At 37.8% G+C, this 18,628-nt stretch overlaps 1 protein-coding gene across 1 annotated transcript in view; it reads right to left on the bottom strand.

Annotated features, from left to right (window-relative positions):
• The window catches only part of LOC112176850 (12-oxophytodienoate reductase 2), a 37,331-nt gene extending 19,638 nt beyond the window's left edge, over positions 1-17,693 (bottom strand). Inside the window, 7 exon segments of the mRNA XM_040511510.1 lie at positions 5,050-5,209; positions 5,211-5,301; positions 5,726-5,878; positions 15,039-15,212; positions 16,095-16,229; positions 16,325-16,465; positions 17,623-17,693. Coding sequence (XP_040367444.1) covers positions 5,050-5,209; positions 5,211-5,301; positions 5,726-5,878; positions 15,039-15,212; positions 16,095-16,229; positions 16,325-16,465; positions 17,623-17,693 — 925 coding nt within the window.
• Positions 17,694-18,628: the final 935 nt, after the last annotated feature.

Raw genomic sequence — 18,628 nt, 5'->3', positions numbered from 1 at the left:
AGTCTCCTATTTCATGGTGTAGCAAGAAACAAACTGCTGTCTCAAGGTCTTCCACAGAAGCAGAATACAGAAGCATGGCAGATACATCTTCTGAACTTCTTTGGTCGCAGCATTTGTTCACAGATCTTCATTTGCATTTGGATAGTGTTCCTACACTTCACTGTGATAATATCTCTGCATTAGCCCTTGCTACAAATCCTGTGTATCATTCGAAACTTAAACACATTGAGGTTGATGTTCACTTCACTAGGGAACAAGTCAAGGCTGGCACTATTCGACTGTAGTTGTCACATCTCAAGAACAGCTCGCTGGCTTATTCACCAAAGGTCTCTGCTCCCCTCAACATCTTAATCTCTGTTCTAGCTTGATGCTCACACCCTCCCATCAAGCTGAGGAGGGGTGTTAACAGAAGAAAGTTCTTCTCATTTGTTTTCTCCTTTTAACAAGCTTAATTGGTGTTAATTAGTGTTAATTAGTTAGTTAGGTATGCCTGCATGTTTCATTAGATGGTTAGTTAGTGCCCTACAGCTGTGCTACACGTGGCACACTATCATGCAATCTGGAAATGTATATAAATATCTCTCTTCCCATTGTAACAGATTAGAACTGATATTCCCAAAGTTGTTAGTGAAAATATCTCAGTTTTCTCTCTTCTATTTCTCTCTCTCATAAAGCTAACAGATGGAGTGGCTAATTTTCTTTTCAGAATTTTAACCCAATGGAGTGATTGACTGAGCTCTCTGATGCCATTTGTAATTAAAGTGGAGCAAAATCTCATACATAAAATCAAGTTGATTTCATTGATGACATTTGTAAATTTAGTGGGGGCATTACATTCTATATTATGATGGAGCGTGCACCTTTTTTGTTTGAGTAGTGCTAGGGATCCCAAAACTTTGTACTAAAATTACTTACCAAATGACATGGCACATGCCATATCATCAATTTAAATGTTGACATGGATTTCCTTGTTGGATATAAAATTAATTTCATGTTTTTTTTTTAAGAATTAAGAAAACTTATATTAAATAAAAGTTACAATTAAACAAAATACCAAATTAATTTATAAAATGAATAGATGGAGTTGTTATAGAAATTTGGCTCTCTGCAACCTTGATACCCAAATCAAAATATATATTAGAAAAAAAAGCAATTCTCACATGAAAGATTATAACTGGGTCTTTGATGTTTGAGTTTTGAATCGATCTCTGCGAGTTTTCTTAATGTCTTTCTTTATTTCTTTCTTACCTAAAGCTTTTGCAAGTTAATGAGGCCTTGAAACCATGGCTTATTCCGGTTGTCATTGGATAAATAGAACTGAGCAGGGATGAGATCAACTAGCTTGTCCATAAATTGAGAATGCTGATGGATAATAGACTTCAAATAAAGAATTGGATAAGAACCAATATTGGTCTCTCTATCTGTTTTATTCTTCATCCTTTTCCCCATTTAAGCAAGATGAAGCCAATTAATGAATAACATTGGCTGCTCTTCACGAGAAGCAATGTATTATATTTGTAATTGCTTTGATTTTTGTAAAACATTAGGGTTTTGATAATATACGTACAAAATATTTTTTCAAAAACATTATGTTTTTAAATTGAAAATAAATAAATCCATGTCATTGAAATTTATGGAATGATATTGATGAAGTGTTGTATGCCACATCATTTGGTACTCAATTTTGGTATAAATATTTGGTGTCTCAAGCATTTTCCTTTTTGTTTTAAGGGAAAAACGTTAATCTATATTAAGTGAAACTGAGGAGTATATGGAGCGATGCAAACACATCAAAATAAAAGCAAAACGCATAACAAAATACATAAATGCATCTATAATGAAGAAACAATAAAGCATAATAAGATGCACAAACGCATCTAGAGTAAAGGGAAACAAGGATGTGACTTGATACCGAAAAAATACGATATCACTGCACTGCATGTGTCACTAGAGCAGTGTAAATGTAGTAATAACCGTAACCGTAACCGGTGATATAATCACCTACGAGAGGTGATTTGATCACCAAGAGTTCAAAAGTGACCGAGGTGTCAAAAACTCGAAAATCAACAGACAAACTCCCAAGAACCAAAACCAATACCAACACAAAATGAGCATTTGTCTCGGATCCAAGATCCAAATTTTTTTGTGACTTTAGTGTTGGTATGGATTGTTTTTTTTATATTTTTTTTTATGGCCAATAAAAACTAAGAAACACAAAACTAAGAACCAAACAGGTGACATGGCATCTCTGCTGGTCCAACACCAGCTAACTGACGATGGAGCCTGCACAAAGAGGTGAAGGTCCACCACTAGTGGTTGGACAACCCAGTCCAACAGTGTTGGCATGGATTGTCCGTAGAGGCATAGACAAAGGGAATGAGGGAAAAAGAAGAAAATGTAGTACTATATGGTTTTATAATTAAAAGATTTACATTTGATTATGGAAAATAATGGTTTGAAAGCATGATATGATAGGATGGACTAAGTTATTGACTTAGTAGACTCAGTGGGTCTCATGATGGGTGGTGCAACCGCCAAAGTGTGGTGGTCAATGGCAATGTTGCCACCAATGGTGGTGGCGTGTCAGAAAATTTTCCGGGTCTTCGATTCGTATTTGAACTTCAATTTCAACATTTTCTTCATTTCTTTCTCAACCTCCGCATTACAGGCTGGAAATTAATATGTTTCCCTCTTGATATATATATATATATATATATATATTTTTTTTTTTTTTTGAAACGTGAATTCATTGAAACTTTTAAAGATTACAATCGTTTAGAATGACATCCCGAAAAATCTTGGGAGCAGACACAAGCCATAGACGACTTGAAACTAAAGCTAAACTAGAACAAACCAGAAGGTGTACTACACCAACAGGTTGTTCATGTACAATAAAATACTGCTCTGAATTACTTGTAGAGAAACTAGTAAAAAAACTGAAGGTAAGTTCCCAGCCTCCTCAAGATAATACTAACAATGAAACCATTGTCACGACCATGAGATTTGGAGACCCAACCATCAGAATTTGCAATCCAGGCATGCAAGAGATTGGTAAACCAATCAAAACTATATTCGTCCCAGCACAAATAACACTGTTCGCCAAGCACGCAATTGTGGTACTCACAGTGAGATAACACTGAGACTCTTTATAGAATGTAGAAATGATCAATCTACCCCAATGTAGAAACAACATGCCCAAAAAAAGAACCAAATCGAGCAAAGTATCCAGCAAATTAAATGCCTCTGGGGTCCCAAATCCAAATTATTGGAGAGATCAAGCCGAAGAACTGGGCTCTACTTTGGGCCCAAAGCTAGCCCACACCCTGCTTTGGACACCCTCTTGATCTGGACAACCCGACTCTGGGCACGCAGGTGCAGTTGACCACCGCCTGTACTGGCCACACCTCCGGAGCCGACAGAGCCATCACCATCAGAACCTTCGTCATCATCTGCAGCACGGCGCGCACGCACTCGACCCACCACCAGCGTGGGCCCTGCACCACCGGAACCAACACCCGCCTTCCACTGATTGGCCTTGTCCTCTGATTCCAATCGTAAGCCATAGCCACCGATTCCACCAACCCAACGGAAAATAGCGTTGATCCACCTCACCACAATCCGAAATCAAGCACTCAATGGAGATCGAGCGTCTAAATGAGATCGAAGCGAGCTCCTATCACTGCTCACCTGTCTCCTCGTCAGAAGACCACCCTAACACGCTTGGCCGAGGCCGACGCGGGACACGATCGGCGTGAGCGCTGCCGTCATTCTCAAAACCCTAGAGCTAGGGATCGCTATCTTGCTCGTTTACTCCTTCTTTATCTACTATACTATAGGTTTTTAAATTTTTTTTTTCTACTTTGTTTCCCTCTTGATATGATTTCATACAAAATAAGAAATTAAATTAGTTAACGCTAAATTGACTTTAAAACAAGTTATTTTTGTTATTTGGGAACATACAACAATGACAGCGGAAAGAAGGATTTGCATCCCAACACATACAATCTTCCTCTTTCTTTCCCTCTTTGATTTGAAAAATATTAAGGGAGCAATTTCACATTCGAAATTTGAGATAAAAATTGTATTATCAACTAAAATCAAAATATTAGATGGGAAAATCTTGTAAAAAACAAAAAAAATAGAGGAAATTTTAATATTTTAATTGGTTGATCGAATAAGCACATAAATGAAAAGAAAGAGTAACAATTAGCAAATATTGAATCAATATAAATCATACCTCATTCATTAAAGCAGTTACGGGAATGTCTAACAAATGCCCGGTTAGCAATGATTTTGGTACACGGTTCTTGCCTACTAGACCTTTGTCTTAGGAGGAACTTTAGCTAAAATATATGAAATTTTCATTTAACAGATGCTTTTTCCAACTTCAGGCCAAAAAAAATTAAAGGTTGTTCACTTGTTAAACTGAAGTTTAACAAGAGTAACAAGGGGAGTGGCCTTCCCATTAAAAGGAAAAGTAAGGAGTATTCCCATAAACAAAGATTTAAAGATGTATTCCCATTAAAGATTGAAAGATCTTTAATGTATCTATATTTGATCATCAATAAATGTGAATTAAAAGCGGTGACACATGCGATTATCGCATATCAGTTCACATTTCAGCAAGGCACAAGCGGCACATTTGATACATTAATTCCAGTTTATAACTTCGACTCCGGCATAATATACAAAGGAGACTACTATCACTGGCTTGCCAACCTCTGCCTAAACCTTTCCTCCACTCTTTTCCTCTCTCATGTATTCACATTTATGCATACCACCCAACAGAAGTAATTATAAATATACATTGGAGCAGATTTTAACCATATAAGTCTGTTGAAGCCTCCAAAAGCTACTGGAAATTTAAGCAGTGGTCTCAAGAAATGGATAATCAGTGTAAACAACAACCGGATGAGAATTGTAGAAAGTACTTCTGTCATACTTGTTTCTTTGGCAAATCAGGATTAGACAAGAACCAACGGTCGTAAGCAATAAGATCTGCACAGCCCTCAGCCACTGCATTGTTCCCATCTTCCCTGTCAAAACTACTAGCAGCAATGAAGGTACCATTAAAAGCCTTTCTCGTGGGTAGAAGACTGTCAGCACTTTCACTTTTCACTGCAGCTTCCTTCATTCTTGGTTCAATCACATGGCAGTACAGAATCCCATATTTGTTCAAGGATTGAACCATATAAAGGCCCAATGCTTCAAGGGTTTGAATCCCCTGATTCCATATAGTCGGCAAATGGAGATAATCTAATTCCAACTTTATCTGCTCCTGTCTCGTTAACAGGGCCGGTCCTGAGACTGTAAAGGTCTGAGGCAAAAAAAAAAAAATTGTGGCCTCACTTGAGTTTCACATTTTAGCAATCAAACAATTCTTATATATAAGTATGTTTCTGTGTGTTTTGTGTGTGTGTGTGAGACCTGGTATCTAGAAAAAAAAGAATTAAAGAAAGTAGAAGAGAGGAGAAGGAAAAAAAAAGAATAGAAGAAGTAAAAAAATAAAATAAAGAAAACTAAACTGCCTAGGGATTCGAACCCATGAAGGCTCTAGGCATTTATATGTCAAGGACGCTTCTCCGCTATGCAACTTTTGGAATGCATGATCTCTTTTTGCAAATAACCTACATATATAGTAATAACTTAGAGCAACTAGAGGCCTCCAGCGACCTGGTGGCTTGAGGCAGCTGCCTCACTAGGCAACCCTCAGGGCCGGCCTTACTTGTTAACAACTGCTTCAATGATTTCCAGAGCAAATCGGCAGCGATTCTCTAGAGATCCACCATATTGGTCTGTTCGATCATTAACTTGGTCTTTCATAAACTGATCAATAAGGTAACCGTTAGCTCCATGAATTTCAACCCCATCAAAGCCTATATCAGACAAAGTACAAATGATATTAGCTACTTAAGATTTTATGATTAGCAAAAGAGAGACTTTCTATAGGCAAAAGGCAAACCTTGTCAGAAAAACTTATTCTACTTTATTGAGTCTTTGAGATACTGTCTTTTTCTAAAATCTCTACTCTTAAGAGGGTCACATTTCAGTCAAACAGAACAAAGGCAAAGAGGAAGTTTGGAAATTTCTGATGTATTGATCTTCTCCAAAGATGGAGTACATATACAAAATATACACATTCCTAAGAGGAAACTAATTACACAGTGATATTATCCCCCTTAACTGCATAATATTCTCCTTCAAAAAATATACAATCCTAATTATACTACAATTATGGAGAGTGACTCATGCCAACACTCCCCCTCAAGTTGGAGCATATAGATCACGGATGCCCAACTTGTCAAGTGAGTCACAAAACGCCTTGCTAGAAACTGCCTTTGTAAGAATGTCCGCCAATTGCTCCTCAGTAGGTACAAAGGGAAAAAAGATGATTTGTTGATCAAGCTTCTCTTTGATGAAGTGTCTATCAACCTCCACATGTTTTGTGCGATCATGTTGGACAGGATTATGAGCAATTTCAACTTCAGCTTTGTTATCACAAAATAAGGGCATGGCTTTCTTCTGCTTGAACCCTAAATCCCTCAATAAGTGCCTTAACCACAACATCTCACAAACTCCACGAGCTATTCCTCTATATTCTGCTTCAGCACTAGAAAGGGCCACCACCTTCTGCTTCTTACTCTTCCAAGTAACTAAATTCCCACCTAAAAACGTAAAGTATCAAGAAGTGGACCATCGATCAGTTATACAACCTGCCCAGTCTGCATCTGTATACCCCAAAACATCCAAATGCCTATGCTTAGAAAACACCAACCTTCTTCCAGGAGCAGACTTCAAGTACCTCAAGATCCGAACTACAGCTTCCATATGAGCCCTACTAGGATTATGCATGAACTGACTCACAACACTAACTGCATAAGCTAAGTCTGGTCTAGTGTGTGACAAATAAATTAATCTTCCAACTAATCTCTGATATCTTGCCTTATTCGTAGGTACTTGATCTGGATACTCAGCTAACCGATGGTTATGCTCAATGGGTGTGTCAGCTGGTTGGCAATCGAGCATACCCGTCTCTGCTAATAAGTCAAGGACATAGTTTCTCTGGCTCAACATAATACAGTTTTTTCCTCTAGCAACTTCAATTCCCAAGAAATATTTCAACGTACTCCCCAAGTCTTTCATTTCAAATTCTGCTGACAATGCAGTCTGCAACTTCTTATCTCCTCAAGATCATTACCTGTCACCACCATGTCATCCACATAAATAATTAAACCTGTAACGTTACCCTTCTGATGCTGAAGGAATAGGGTATGATTTGAGTTGCTTTGCCTGTACCCAATCCTCCTCATGAATGTCGTGAATCAACCAAACCAAGCTCTTGGAGATTGTTTGAGGCCATATAGGGACTTCCTTAAATGACAAACCACCTTGACTCCAGTGGAAGTACCATATCTCGGAGGCAAGTCCATGTATACTTCTTCATTTAAATCACCATGCAAGAAGGCATTTTTAACATCAAATTGTCGAAGAGGCCAATCAAGATTAGTTGCTAGAGACAGAAGTACCCGGATTGTATTGATCTTTGCTACTGGTGCAAAAGTTTCATCATAGTCCACACCATACTTTTGGGTATAGCCCTTTGCTACTAACCTTGCCTTATATCTGTCCACCGAACTATCTGAATTGTGCCTCACTGTATACACCCATCGGCACCCAACTGTTTTCTTTCCGGGAGGTAGTGATACTAATTAACTCCCACATTTGATTTTTTTCAAGTGCATCCATCTCCACAGCCATTGCTTTTGCCCACTTCTCGTCCTTCATTGCATCCTGCACTTTACTAGGAAGTGACACAGAAGATAATTGATTCACAAATGCTACATATGGTTTAGACAACCTATGAGTAGACACATAACTAGCTACAGGATATTTGGTCTTAGCACACAAACTTGGTTCATATTTCTTGGTAGGCTGGCCACGATTGGACTGTTCTAGTAAAACTCATGTTTGAACATGTGTAGAATCAGTTAAAGGAGTAACACTATCAGATAAAGGCAAACTACTACGTACCTCATATGAAGATTGAACAGGGGAGACAACTTATGGAGAGGGAGAGATTAAATGATTAGGAGCTTCTTCTTAAAGGGTAGACGATTCGGCAATTGTCTTTTCTGTTTCGGAATTCACAATGCTCTGTTCGGTAGCTGCATGGCTAAGAGTAGACGATTCAGCAATTGCCTTTTCTGATTCGGAACTTACAATGCTCTGTTCTGTAGTTGCATGGCGAAGGCTAGACTATTCAGCAATTTCCTTTTCTGTTTTGGAACTCGCAACGTTCTGTTCAACAATTGTATTTTCTATTTTTGCAGGAGTGTCGTTGGTTTCTGAGGCGTTGGACACTTTCTCTTCACTAAACGATTGATCGTTTGAGATAAATTGATCGATCATTGGCCCTGTTTGGCACTGTCCTTCATAAAAAACACCCTTCTCCCCCTGACTATGAGTCATAGAAGGTGGAAAATAACATGTATCCTCACTGAATGTCACATCCATGGTGACATAAAATCGTTGAGAGGGAGGATGATAACACTTGTATCTTTTCTGCTGAGTCCCATACCTGACAAAGACACACTTGAGAGCCCTTGCATCAAACTTAGAACGTTGGTTCTTATATAGATGGACATATGCTACACAACCAAAGACACGAGCAGGAAGGGTATTAAGAGATGGGATAGAGACATAACTAGACAATACCTCGAATGGAATACGACCTTGAAGAGAGGAAGATGGGAGATGATTAATAAGATGGGAGGCACACAACACTTCCTCTCCCCAAATGTATTTAGGCATATTGGCACTAAGGAGAAGGGCGCTAACAAATGATGATTCGTTTGCTCAGAGAACCCATTGTGTTCTGGTGTTTGTGGGCAAGTGGTTTGGTGAACAATTCCATGAGATTGGAAGTAATCACGAAATGAATGGTTAACAAACTCCCCCTAATTATTAGACCGAAAGACCTTAATACGAGCATCATATTGGGTACGAACAAGATTATGGAATGCTGTAAAGGCAGAGAAAACTGCATCTTTTGACTTAAGCAAAACAACCACCAAAATTGGTCTTTTACGGCCCACCATGTGCGCCGTAAAAACCTATTTACGGCGCACAAAAATAGGCTGTAAAAGCTCGCGCAGTAAAAGAGATATGTCTTTTACAGCGTGCAAAAATGCGTCATAAAAGAACAATTAACACGCCATAAAAGTGGTTCCACAAATGTCATTTTGGTCATTTACGGCCCACATTGCACGCCGTAAAAGCCCTCATACTTAAGGCATACACTGCATGCCGTAAATGAGTGACTGAACTCTGAGTTAAGTGCGCCGTAAATGAGGTCTTCTCAAACAAACAAAAAAAAATCTATTTGCTCGATTGCCATATATTCTTATCACCCTCATTTCATAACTAACACTTCATAAAAATTTCATAAAATCTTCATCCCTAATAGATGTCACTACATATATCTCTTAGAATTAACTCTATGAGATGAGTACAAAATGTCAAAATGAAATCTGTAACACATAATATCACACCACTGAAGCCATTCATTTATCCATGCTTTCAGCAAAAGGTTGAAGTAAAGCTGGTCGAATGAATTGTTGAACTAAAGCCATCTTCTCATTGAGTATGTCGTCAAGTTTCACATCATCTGGAAGTGAAGCAAATACACTAGTAAATAACTTTGTCATGTCATACTTCTCCAGTCCCCATATTTAACAAAAAGCCCAGGCAAAGAAAAAAACATGAAACAACGAACAATATCAATTAGAGATATCAAGTATTAGCAAAACCTTTCAGATTACGATGTGTGCATTCTTATTCAAAAGAATAATGATATGGTGAATTGGACAGATTATAAACTAATTAAATGTACCACAAGAATGAATTTCCAATCTAATTAAAACAACTTTCCCATAAATAAGGATTCGTGTAGCAGGCTTACTAAGGATATTTTGGTCTTCCTTAGAGTTGTTAGGAAATGCAGCAAGCATCTGTTGACATTCTTCATATAATTCCTTTGTCTCTCGTCTTTCCATGCTTGGATTGGAGACATATCCCTATCTGACCAAGTAGGCAATGCTCTTGCTACTGCAATGGCAGCTCCATCAACAAAAGTATCCCCTCCACTAGATAGGTGACCAGCTACAAAGTTTTATGCGGGTATATCAAACTATGGAGATGCTTGATTTAATCAAATGCAAATCAATATAGAACAAAAGCACTAAAAGAATATGATTGACTCGTACTGTTATGATAGTATTTTTCGTGAAGTCCTGAAATCTTGAACACTGACAAGAAGGAATCCAAATCAATACCTGTCAAAACAAGCATAACTGTTGTTCCTCAGATCAGCATAACTGTCAAAATATATTATCAGAAAAGATGCAAGAATAAAACTCTAAATCAAGCATTGAAAATAGAAAATAAATACATACACAGGAAACTCGTAGTATACTGACTAATAATTAATAGAATCAGCACAAAAACCCAACATCAGTGACATATATGATCCATTCAGCTTTCTCCTCATTAAGTCGATACCTGTATATTTCAACCAGCTTTCTCCTCAACAAGTTAACAGCTCTTAGACATATAATCCGAAATTTCATTGAATATCAAAATTTAATAATTGACAAACCAAAGAGCTGCCAAATCAGTGGAAGCATAATTATAACTGCCATTGCTCTTCACAACAATAAGGGGGATGTTAAAACCCTCAAGATGGATTACACGAGCACCCTCGCTTTCCACAATCAGTCCTTGGTCAGTCAACTGCTCTAAAACCACAGGAATATATGGGTTATAAAAGCTTTCTCCCTGCCAGAAACAAATAATATGCATATGACTATTGGGGAAAAAAGACAGTTCAGTATATTACATAACAATAGAGAAGAATCTTTGTGCATTTCCAACTTTAATGCATTAAATGTGATTCCATTATTTGTTATTTTTTGTCGTCATAAAAGTGAATTTCATGCATGAACTTGGCATTTAATATACAGAAGTTAACAGATAAATTGCAGTGAGGGAAATGTGTAAAAACATCACATCTCCACATATTTCCCATTTTATCATATTTTAACGTCTGAACTTTAACAATTCAGTTGTATTCTTAGCAGACAAAATCTTTGAATCTGAAACTAATCTTACCTAACTCAGTTCTTAAAAATTGACCCAATTGAAAGATAAACATGGACAGATCTATAAGGAATTACAAAAGGAAACACACAGTCCGATCAGAAACGCAACCGACCAAGCAAGTCTCATACAAATTGAAAGCAACATTTACTAAATATAAACCAAAATCAGCAATTGAATAATTCAAGAAGAAAGGATCAAAGGCAGATACATGTAGAAAAACATACCTGAAGAGGGCAATATCGGAAACTAGAGAAACCCTTGAAATCGAGGAACTGAACATCATGGCAAGGGTATGCCCATTTCGACCGAATCCAAGTAGGCAACCGTGGTGATAGACTCGCCCTTCCGGTGCTACCTTACTTTACAGCCAAAAGCAAAATCATATTTTATTGATTCACATCATGCGTGTTCATCCTCTGGTCTGAAAGAAACCCTAATTTAGTTTGGGGGAGATGAGACAGAGGTATTCACCCACCTTGGATGATTGGATTAGTTTGAACAAGGATTAAGAGAAGAAGGGTGAGAGAGAAGAGAGACGAAGGGAGAGCTGATAGCGTCTGGGTTTGGGTCGAGCGTCTGTTTTGTGACTTTGTCAAGTGTGAAATTCTTTAGTAAGAGATTGGGTGGGAAATTAGAATTTAACCCAAAAAAAATAAGCGGGATCTCAAAATTATTAACCTTATTTACGGCGCACATTATAAGGATGCCGTAAATGTAAAGTAACATTTATGGCATGCAATAAAAGCACGCTGTGAAAGACCAACACGAACACATTATTTACGGCATACATTCGTAGCACGCCGTAAAAGACCAACGAGGCAAGTCTTTTACGGCGCGCAGTCAATGGACGCCATAAATTTTAGGCGGTAAAAGCCCAGATTTGTTGTAGTGAACCCAAGTTAATTTGGTGAAGTCATCAATGAATAAAACAAAATAATGCATTCCAGAGTTGAATTTTTGGATGGTCCCCATAAATTGGAATGAATTAATTCAAAAGGCATTGTACTAGACTGAAAGCTAGAAGGATAACTAGACCTATGACTCTTGGCTAGTTTCACAATGTAGACTAGAATCACTTATTCCCAAAAAAAGGGAAGGCATGGACTTCTTCATGACACCAAAGGTTGGGTGGCCCAAACGGCGATGCCACAACCACAATTCATTCATCTGATCAGAACTCAATGTCAGGGAAACATGACCTTGCATTGTGGACTTGATGGTGCTTGTGTCGGTCCTCCGTACATGCAATCCAAGTGAAACAGTCTCTCCCTCAGATCTCTCTTGCCAATTATCACCCGAGTGCACAGATCTTGAAAGATAACATACATAGGATAAAAGGTGATAGAGCATTTGTTTTGTGTGTTTAATTGAGACACAGACAAAAGATGATGAGATAAAGAGGGTACATAGAGGACATTATAAAGAGTAATGGAAGGTGTAACCTAGACTGACCCAATTCCTAAGACCGGAAAGGACTCACCATTGGCATTAGAGACATGTATTATGGATGGGGAGGACAATGTGACGAAGAAAGACTTATCATAGGTCATATGATCAGACGCACCAGAATCAATTATCCATGTATTACTACCAGTAAAGCCAGAAACATTTAAAGATAACATACATATGATAAAAGGTGAGAGAGCATTTGTTTAGTATGTTTAATTGAGACACAAACAAAAGATGATGAGATAAAGAGGGTACATAGAGGACATTATAAAGAGTAACGGAAGGTGTAACCTGGACTGACCCAATTCCTAAGACCGGAAAGGACTCACCATTGGCATTAGAGACATGTATTATGGATGGGGAGGACAACGTGACGAAGAAAGACTTATCATAGGTCATATGATCAGATGCACCAGAATCAATTATCCATGTATTACTACCAGTAAAGCCAGAAACATTTAAAGATAACATACATATGATAAAAGGTGATAGAGCATTTGTTTAGTATGTTTAATTGAGACACAGACAAAAGATGATGAGATAAAGAGGGTACATAGAGGACATTATAAAGAGTAACGGAAGGTGTAACCTGGACTGACCCAATTCCTAAGACCGGAAAGGACTCACCATTGGCATTAGAGACATGTATTATGGATGGGGAGGACAACGTGACGAAGAAAGACTTATCATAGGTCATATGATCAGATGCACCAGAATCAATTATCCATGTATTACTACCAGTAAAGCCAGAAACATTTAAAGATAACATACATATGATAAAAGGTGATAGAGCATTTGTTTAGTATGTTTAATTGAGACACAGACAAAAGATGATGAGATAAAGAGGGTACATAGAGGACATTATAAAGAGTAACGGAAGGTGTAACCTAGACTGACCCAATTCCTAAGACCGGAAAGGACTCACCATTGGCATTAGAGACATGTATTATGGATGGGGAGGACAACGTGATGAAGAAAGACTTATCATAGGTCATATGATCAGATGCACCAGAATCAATTATCCATGTATTACTACCAGTAAAGCCAGAAACATTTAAAGATAACATACATATGATAAAAGGTGATAGAGCATTTGTTTAGTATGTTTAATTGAGACACAGACAAAAGATGATGAGATAAAGAGGGTACATAGAGGACATTATAAAGAGTAACGGAAGGTGTAACCTGGACTGACCCAATTCCTAAGACCGGAAAGGACTCACCATTGGCATTAGAGACATGTATTATGGATGGGGAGGACAACATGACGAAGAAAGACTTATCATAGGTCATATGATCAGACGCACCAGAATCAATTATCCATGTATTACTACCAGTAAAGCCAGAAACATTTAAAGCGACACCAATTTTACCTCAATTCTCCTGAATTAGGGAAACATTACCCTTAGATTGATCTTGACCCTCCACATCATAGAAATCAGGTTCTTGCTCCTGCACCAGTTGGATTGCCGCCTTGCTTTTCTGATCATTGTTACTTCTTTTCCAACCAGAGTTATTAGAGTTGAGTCTTAGCAACTTGGGGCATTGACTCTTGTAGTGGCCAATAGTTTTACAAAAGTTGCAAGTCACCTGACTGTTGAACAACGAACTAAGGGACAAATCTGCCATTCTTCTTCTTCAAGCAGCAACACAAACCACAAAATTTGACACGGGTAAGGAAGGAGAGATTGACCGCAAGGTATTGCAAACTTTAGGGTTTTAGGGCAAAAGGCACAGAGGATGAAGACAAAGGACAAACTCTAAAAGAGTACAAAGACAAATTTGCAGCGGAAACAAACGAACAGAGTCTAGACGGATCTATGCTTTGATTCCAAGTCAAATAGAACAAAGGCAAAGAGGAAGTTTGGGAATTTCTGATGTATTGATCTTCTCCAAAGATGGATTACATATACAAAGTATACACATTCCTAATAGGAAACTAATTACACAGTGATATTCTCCCCCTTAACTACATAATATTCTCCTTATAATTAACTATACAATCCTAATTATACTGCAATTATGGAGAGTGACTCACGCCAACAATTTGAACACCAAGGAGTGATTTAGAGAACTAAAATCAAATCTTCAATTTGGAAGATATCAACCATCTTTTTATTACACAAGAAAAGAGGTACCTTTTTCCATTTTCAACTGCCAAAACTATTTTTGATCCTCCGGATCAAGAATAACTCTGTTTTTTTTTTTGGGAGTCGAATTCACTTCATGCCATCATGTGTTTATGTAGTTTCTGCCGATATATATCAATTAAACCTCATAGAATATGTATGGAACTAATCTGCATGTATCTATTTGAGTAAGTCTATCCCTTTTACTACACTTGATCAGTTAATCAAAGTATAGTTTGCCTGAGCTCAAAATCAAATTTCCAAGTTTTATTTCATAATCAAGTTGAAGGAAAATTATCAGCTTCGATTGCATTCAGTGCAGCAAGTCTAAAGTCATTGACAATTTGTGGGATTTCATCTGTCCTTAATTGCCTTGGAGGAGTGAATTCAGCAACGTCAACACCATCAGATAGTACTTGAGGGGTTAGTGGCTTGTCAGTACAAGAAATTGGAGCTGACCATTTGTTTGAAAAACTGAAAGTATAAGAGATAAGAATCACAATCTGAACACAAGAGACTTTGTCTGAGGATTATCAAATCCACTAATGAGTGATCAATAGCAGCCATAAGACCATATGCAGCGGTAGGTGATGTGAATACCAAAAAGGCCGCCTTTTGGTCAACTTGAGCAAAAAATCCAATGCAACGGGTTGAAATAGTCTAAGGTAAGGTGGTGGGGCCCACCTGCCCAACCAATTCAAGAGGCAACTCTTGCCTTCTCAATTGCCCGACATGAAAAGGGAGACCGCACCATATTTGTATAAAAAATTGTTAAATAATGGTATCAAGTCATCATCTTATTCAAAGATAATTCAAAATCCTATTAAAATAGATTTTATATTTAAAAGTATACTTTGCCTATTATTATTGCCTTTAATTGCTGCATAAAAAACATGAAGGCAAAGGCAATTCATGTGAATAGTATCAGCCTTTATATATTTTCAGCCTATAGGCAGTGCTTACTGCTACATATGCTCTAATAGCAGAAGCATCACCAATATTGATGAAGATGATGACAAAAGGTACTATTACTTGCCATCAAGCTAACTAAATTATGCATGGTTCAGCAATCAGCATATCATGGTTCTGTTTATCAACACCAACCTCGGATCTTGGCAAGTCATAAATGAATGTACGGCAGATTAAGCAACACTATCAACAGTCAAATCCATTCACTTCTACACTTGCGCTGAATTCTGAGCTTCTTTCATTGCAACAGAGTTTTTTCTGAAAATGCTTTTCATGATAAATTAAAGAACCTGATGCGCCAATGCTCTAATTTTCGAACACTTATGTTCGCAATTGTACATCATAGAAAACTATGAAAGTGAAGTGATAAATGTCTGTGTGAAGAACGCACCACTATTTGAAACTCTTCCCGCATGCCAGATCTGACAGAAGAATACACCACCTTTAGCATGAACTGCATCAACTATGGGTTTCCATGCTTCAACTTGTTCCTTTGACCATAAACCAGGCATATCCGCAAACCTTCGCATGTGAAAAACACTACACACTCAAGGGGATGTTTGTCATTAGATATGAAATCATCAATGAAACTAGAAAGCCACCCTAACTAAATTTACCCTTGAGCTGTGTCAGAAACTCCACTGGCTTCAGCTATTAAAAGACCCCCATTGGTTGTTCGCTGAGAGTAATATAAGATGGCATGCGGTTGAGGAAGATTGTTGTATGATCTCCATCTAGTCAAGGGTGCCAAAACAACTCTGGAGAAGAGAAAGCAACTATATGATTTATAAGTACGAGCATCTTATGAACATTCTGGGTAGGGTACTGAAGCAGTATACACCTATGTGGCCCGTTGTAGGTCAGTAGGTTTCAAAGGAAAATGTTAGTATTACCCTTCATGCCCCTAATCCTTTGGAATCTTGCTTAGCAAGAAAATTTTAACAAGTGTAACCACACAGTAAAGAAGTTATTAAACAATTGAGACTGAAAATTAAGACACAACGTACGTTTACTAGTTGATAAATCACATCTAATATCAAAATATTCACAATCCCTAGAGAGATAGTTCACTAATAAACCGAGGGATCAGTAACCCACTCATTCACATCTAGATCATCAATGTTTGGAATCCATATTATGCAAGGAGACATTGCTTTTTCTAATTCTAATTGAAGGGTGATATAAAATTGGTCTATTTCCGGCATCATATCCCTTCATGAACTCAAGGTAATTCGTACAAGGGAAGTACTGATTCAGGTGTGTAAATCCTTCATGTGATTCAAACCCCATGAACGTATCATCCAGGTCGAGAGGAAATCAAACGATGTATTAGTCCTAGCTAGGCAACATTTATGCAGATCTTGCATTTACGTTTTGGTGCTTCTTGATATGATGCTAATGTCAGAACATTCCAAATTATATTATTTTGATACCTTCATAATATTTGTGTCAAATCTTATTTAAAAAGATGTAGTTGCACCACCAGCCCCGGTTTTGAAAAATCCCAAATGCATAGGAATTCTTATGAGCAAGAAGGCTAGACACCCGACTATTAAACGGACTCGGTACACCCAAACTTGTAAAGAATGCAGCATTTTGATACTATAAGAGGCTTTTTCCAAGAGAAGTACACAGACCACATAGCATGCAGAAGTAAAAGCATCAGAGCAATATAAACTGTATTACTATGCTTCACACTTAATTTGAAAAAACAGAAGCAGAAACACCTTCATTTTTCTTGTTAGCCAACTGGGACATAACAAACGCCTATTACTATGTGGAGAAGAACCACTTTAAATCAGAACATAAGGCCCCTGCTATATAGAAAATAAACTAAAACTATATTCTTGGGCTCTTAGCCATCTTGATGGATGAAATTATATAATACTGAAGCAAAGATTAGGCAAGTACGTACCGATGAGAGAGATTGAACTTTCCCAGTTTGTAAGGAGTGAGGAGAGGAATGGTGGGAGCTTGAGCAGACATACTAGTACTAGAGCTATAGCTACTATCTTCTGGGTTGTGTTTTTTGATGGTATTGCAGCAGATGAGAATGGAAGAAGATCGAAACAAAACACCTGGGCAGGAACAAAAAAAAAAAAAGGAAGATGCTGTGGGTTGATGGAGAGGCTAATTTTCTTTTCAGAATAAATGGAGTGATTGACTGAGACCTTTGAATCTTTGATAATGGAGCGGGCACCTTAGTAGACTTAAGAAAGAGTGTTGGCATAGGTTAACTTATGGTAATCTCTTTCAGAGAAAAGAATCTCGTAACTGATCTGAAAAATGAGCAACTATCTTATACTTCTGACCATATCATTGAACATTTGCATCAAGAATCTACTATCACAAAATAATTACATGATCTAGCTTCTGCTGGAGAAATTTTTTGGCTTCAAAAAAGAGCAAGATCAAAATGGATTAATCTTGGAGACAAAAATAATTCTTACTTCCAAACTCAGGCCCCTGGCAAAAAAAGAAAAGAAAAAAGATTACTACCTGAAGATGACCGGGGGTTGATTGATCAAATTGTTTTCCTTTTTAGATTTAAAAGATTTAGATTTGTTATAGGAAATAATGGTGAGCAAAGTATGACATGATAGGAATCATAGGATGGAATGAGTTATTGAGTTAGTAGACTCAAGTGGGTCCCATGATTGGTGGTGGAACCACCAAAGTGGTGGTTGCCAGTGATGGCGGCACGGCAGAAAATTCGCCGAGTCTTCAATTCGTATTTGAACTTCAATTTCGACGCTTTTCTTCATTTCTTTCTCAACTTCTATATTTCGTATACTTATCTGACCTAGCCGCGTCTGTGACCTAGGGTTTCCTTTTCTTCTTCCCGAAGATTAGCGCCTTTCATCAATCCTTGTGTATGGATATTTTGAGTTGGAACTGCAGGGGGATCTGCAACTCCACTA

The sequence above is a fragment of the Rosa chinensis genome, chromosome 7 (assembly GCF_002994745.2).
Source record: "Rosa chinensis cultivar Old Blush chromosome 7, RchiOBHm-V2, whole genome shotgun sequence".
Lineage (NCBI taxonomy): Eukaryota > Viridiplantae > Streptophyta > Magnoliopsida > Rosales > Rosaceae > Rosa > Rosa chinensis.
This window is presented reverse-complemented; position numbering and strand designations above follow the sequence as displayed.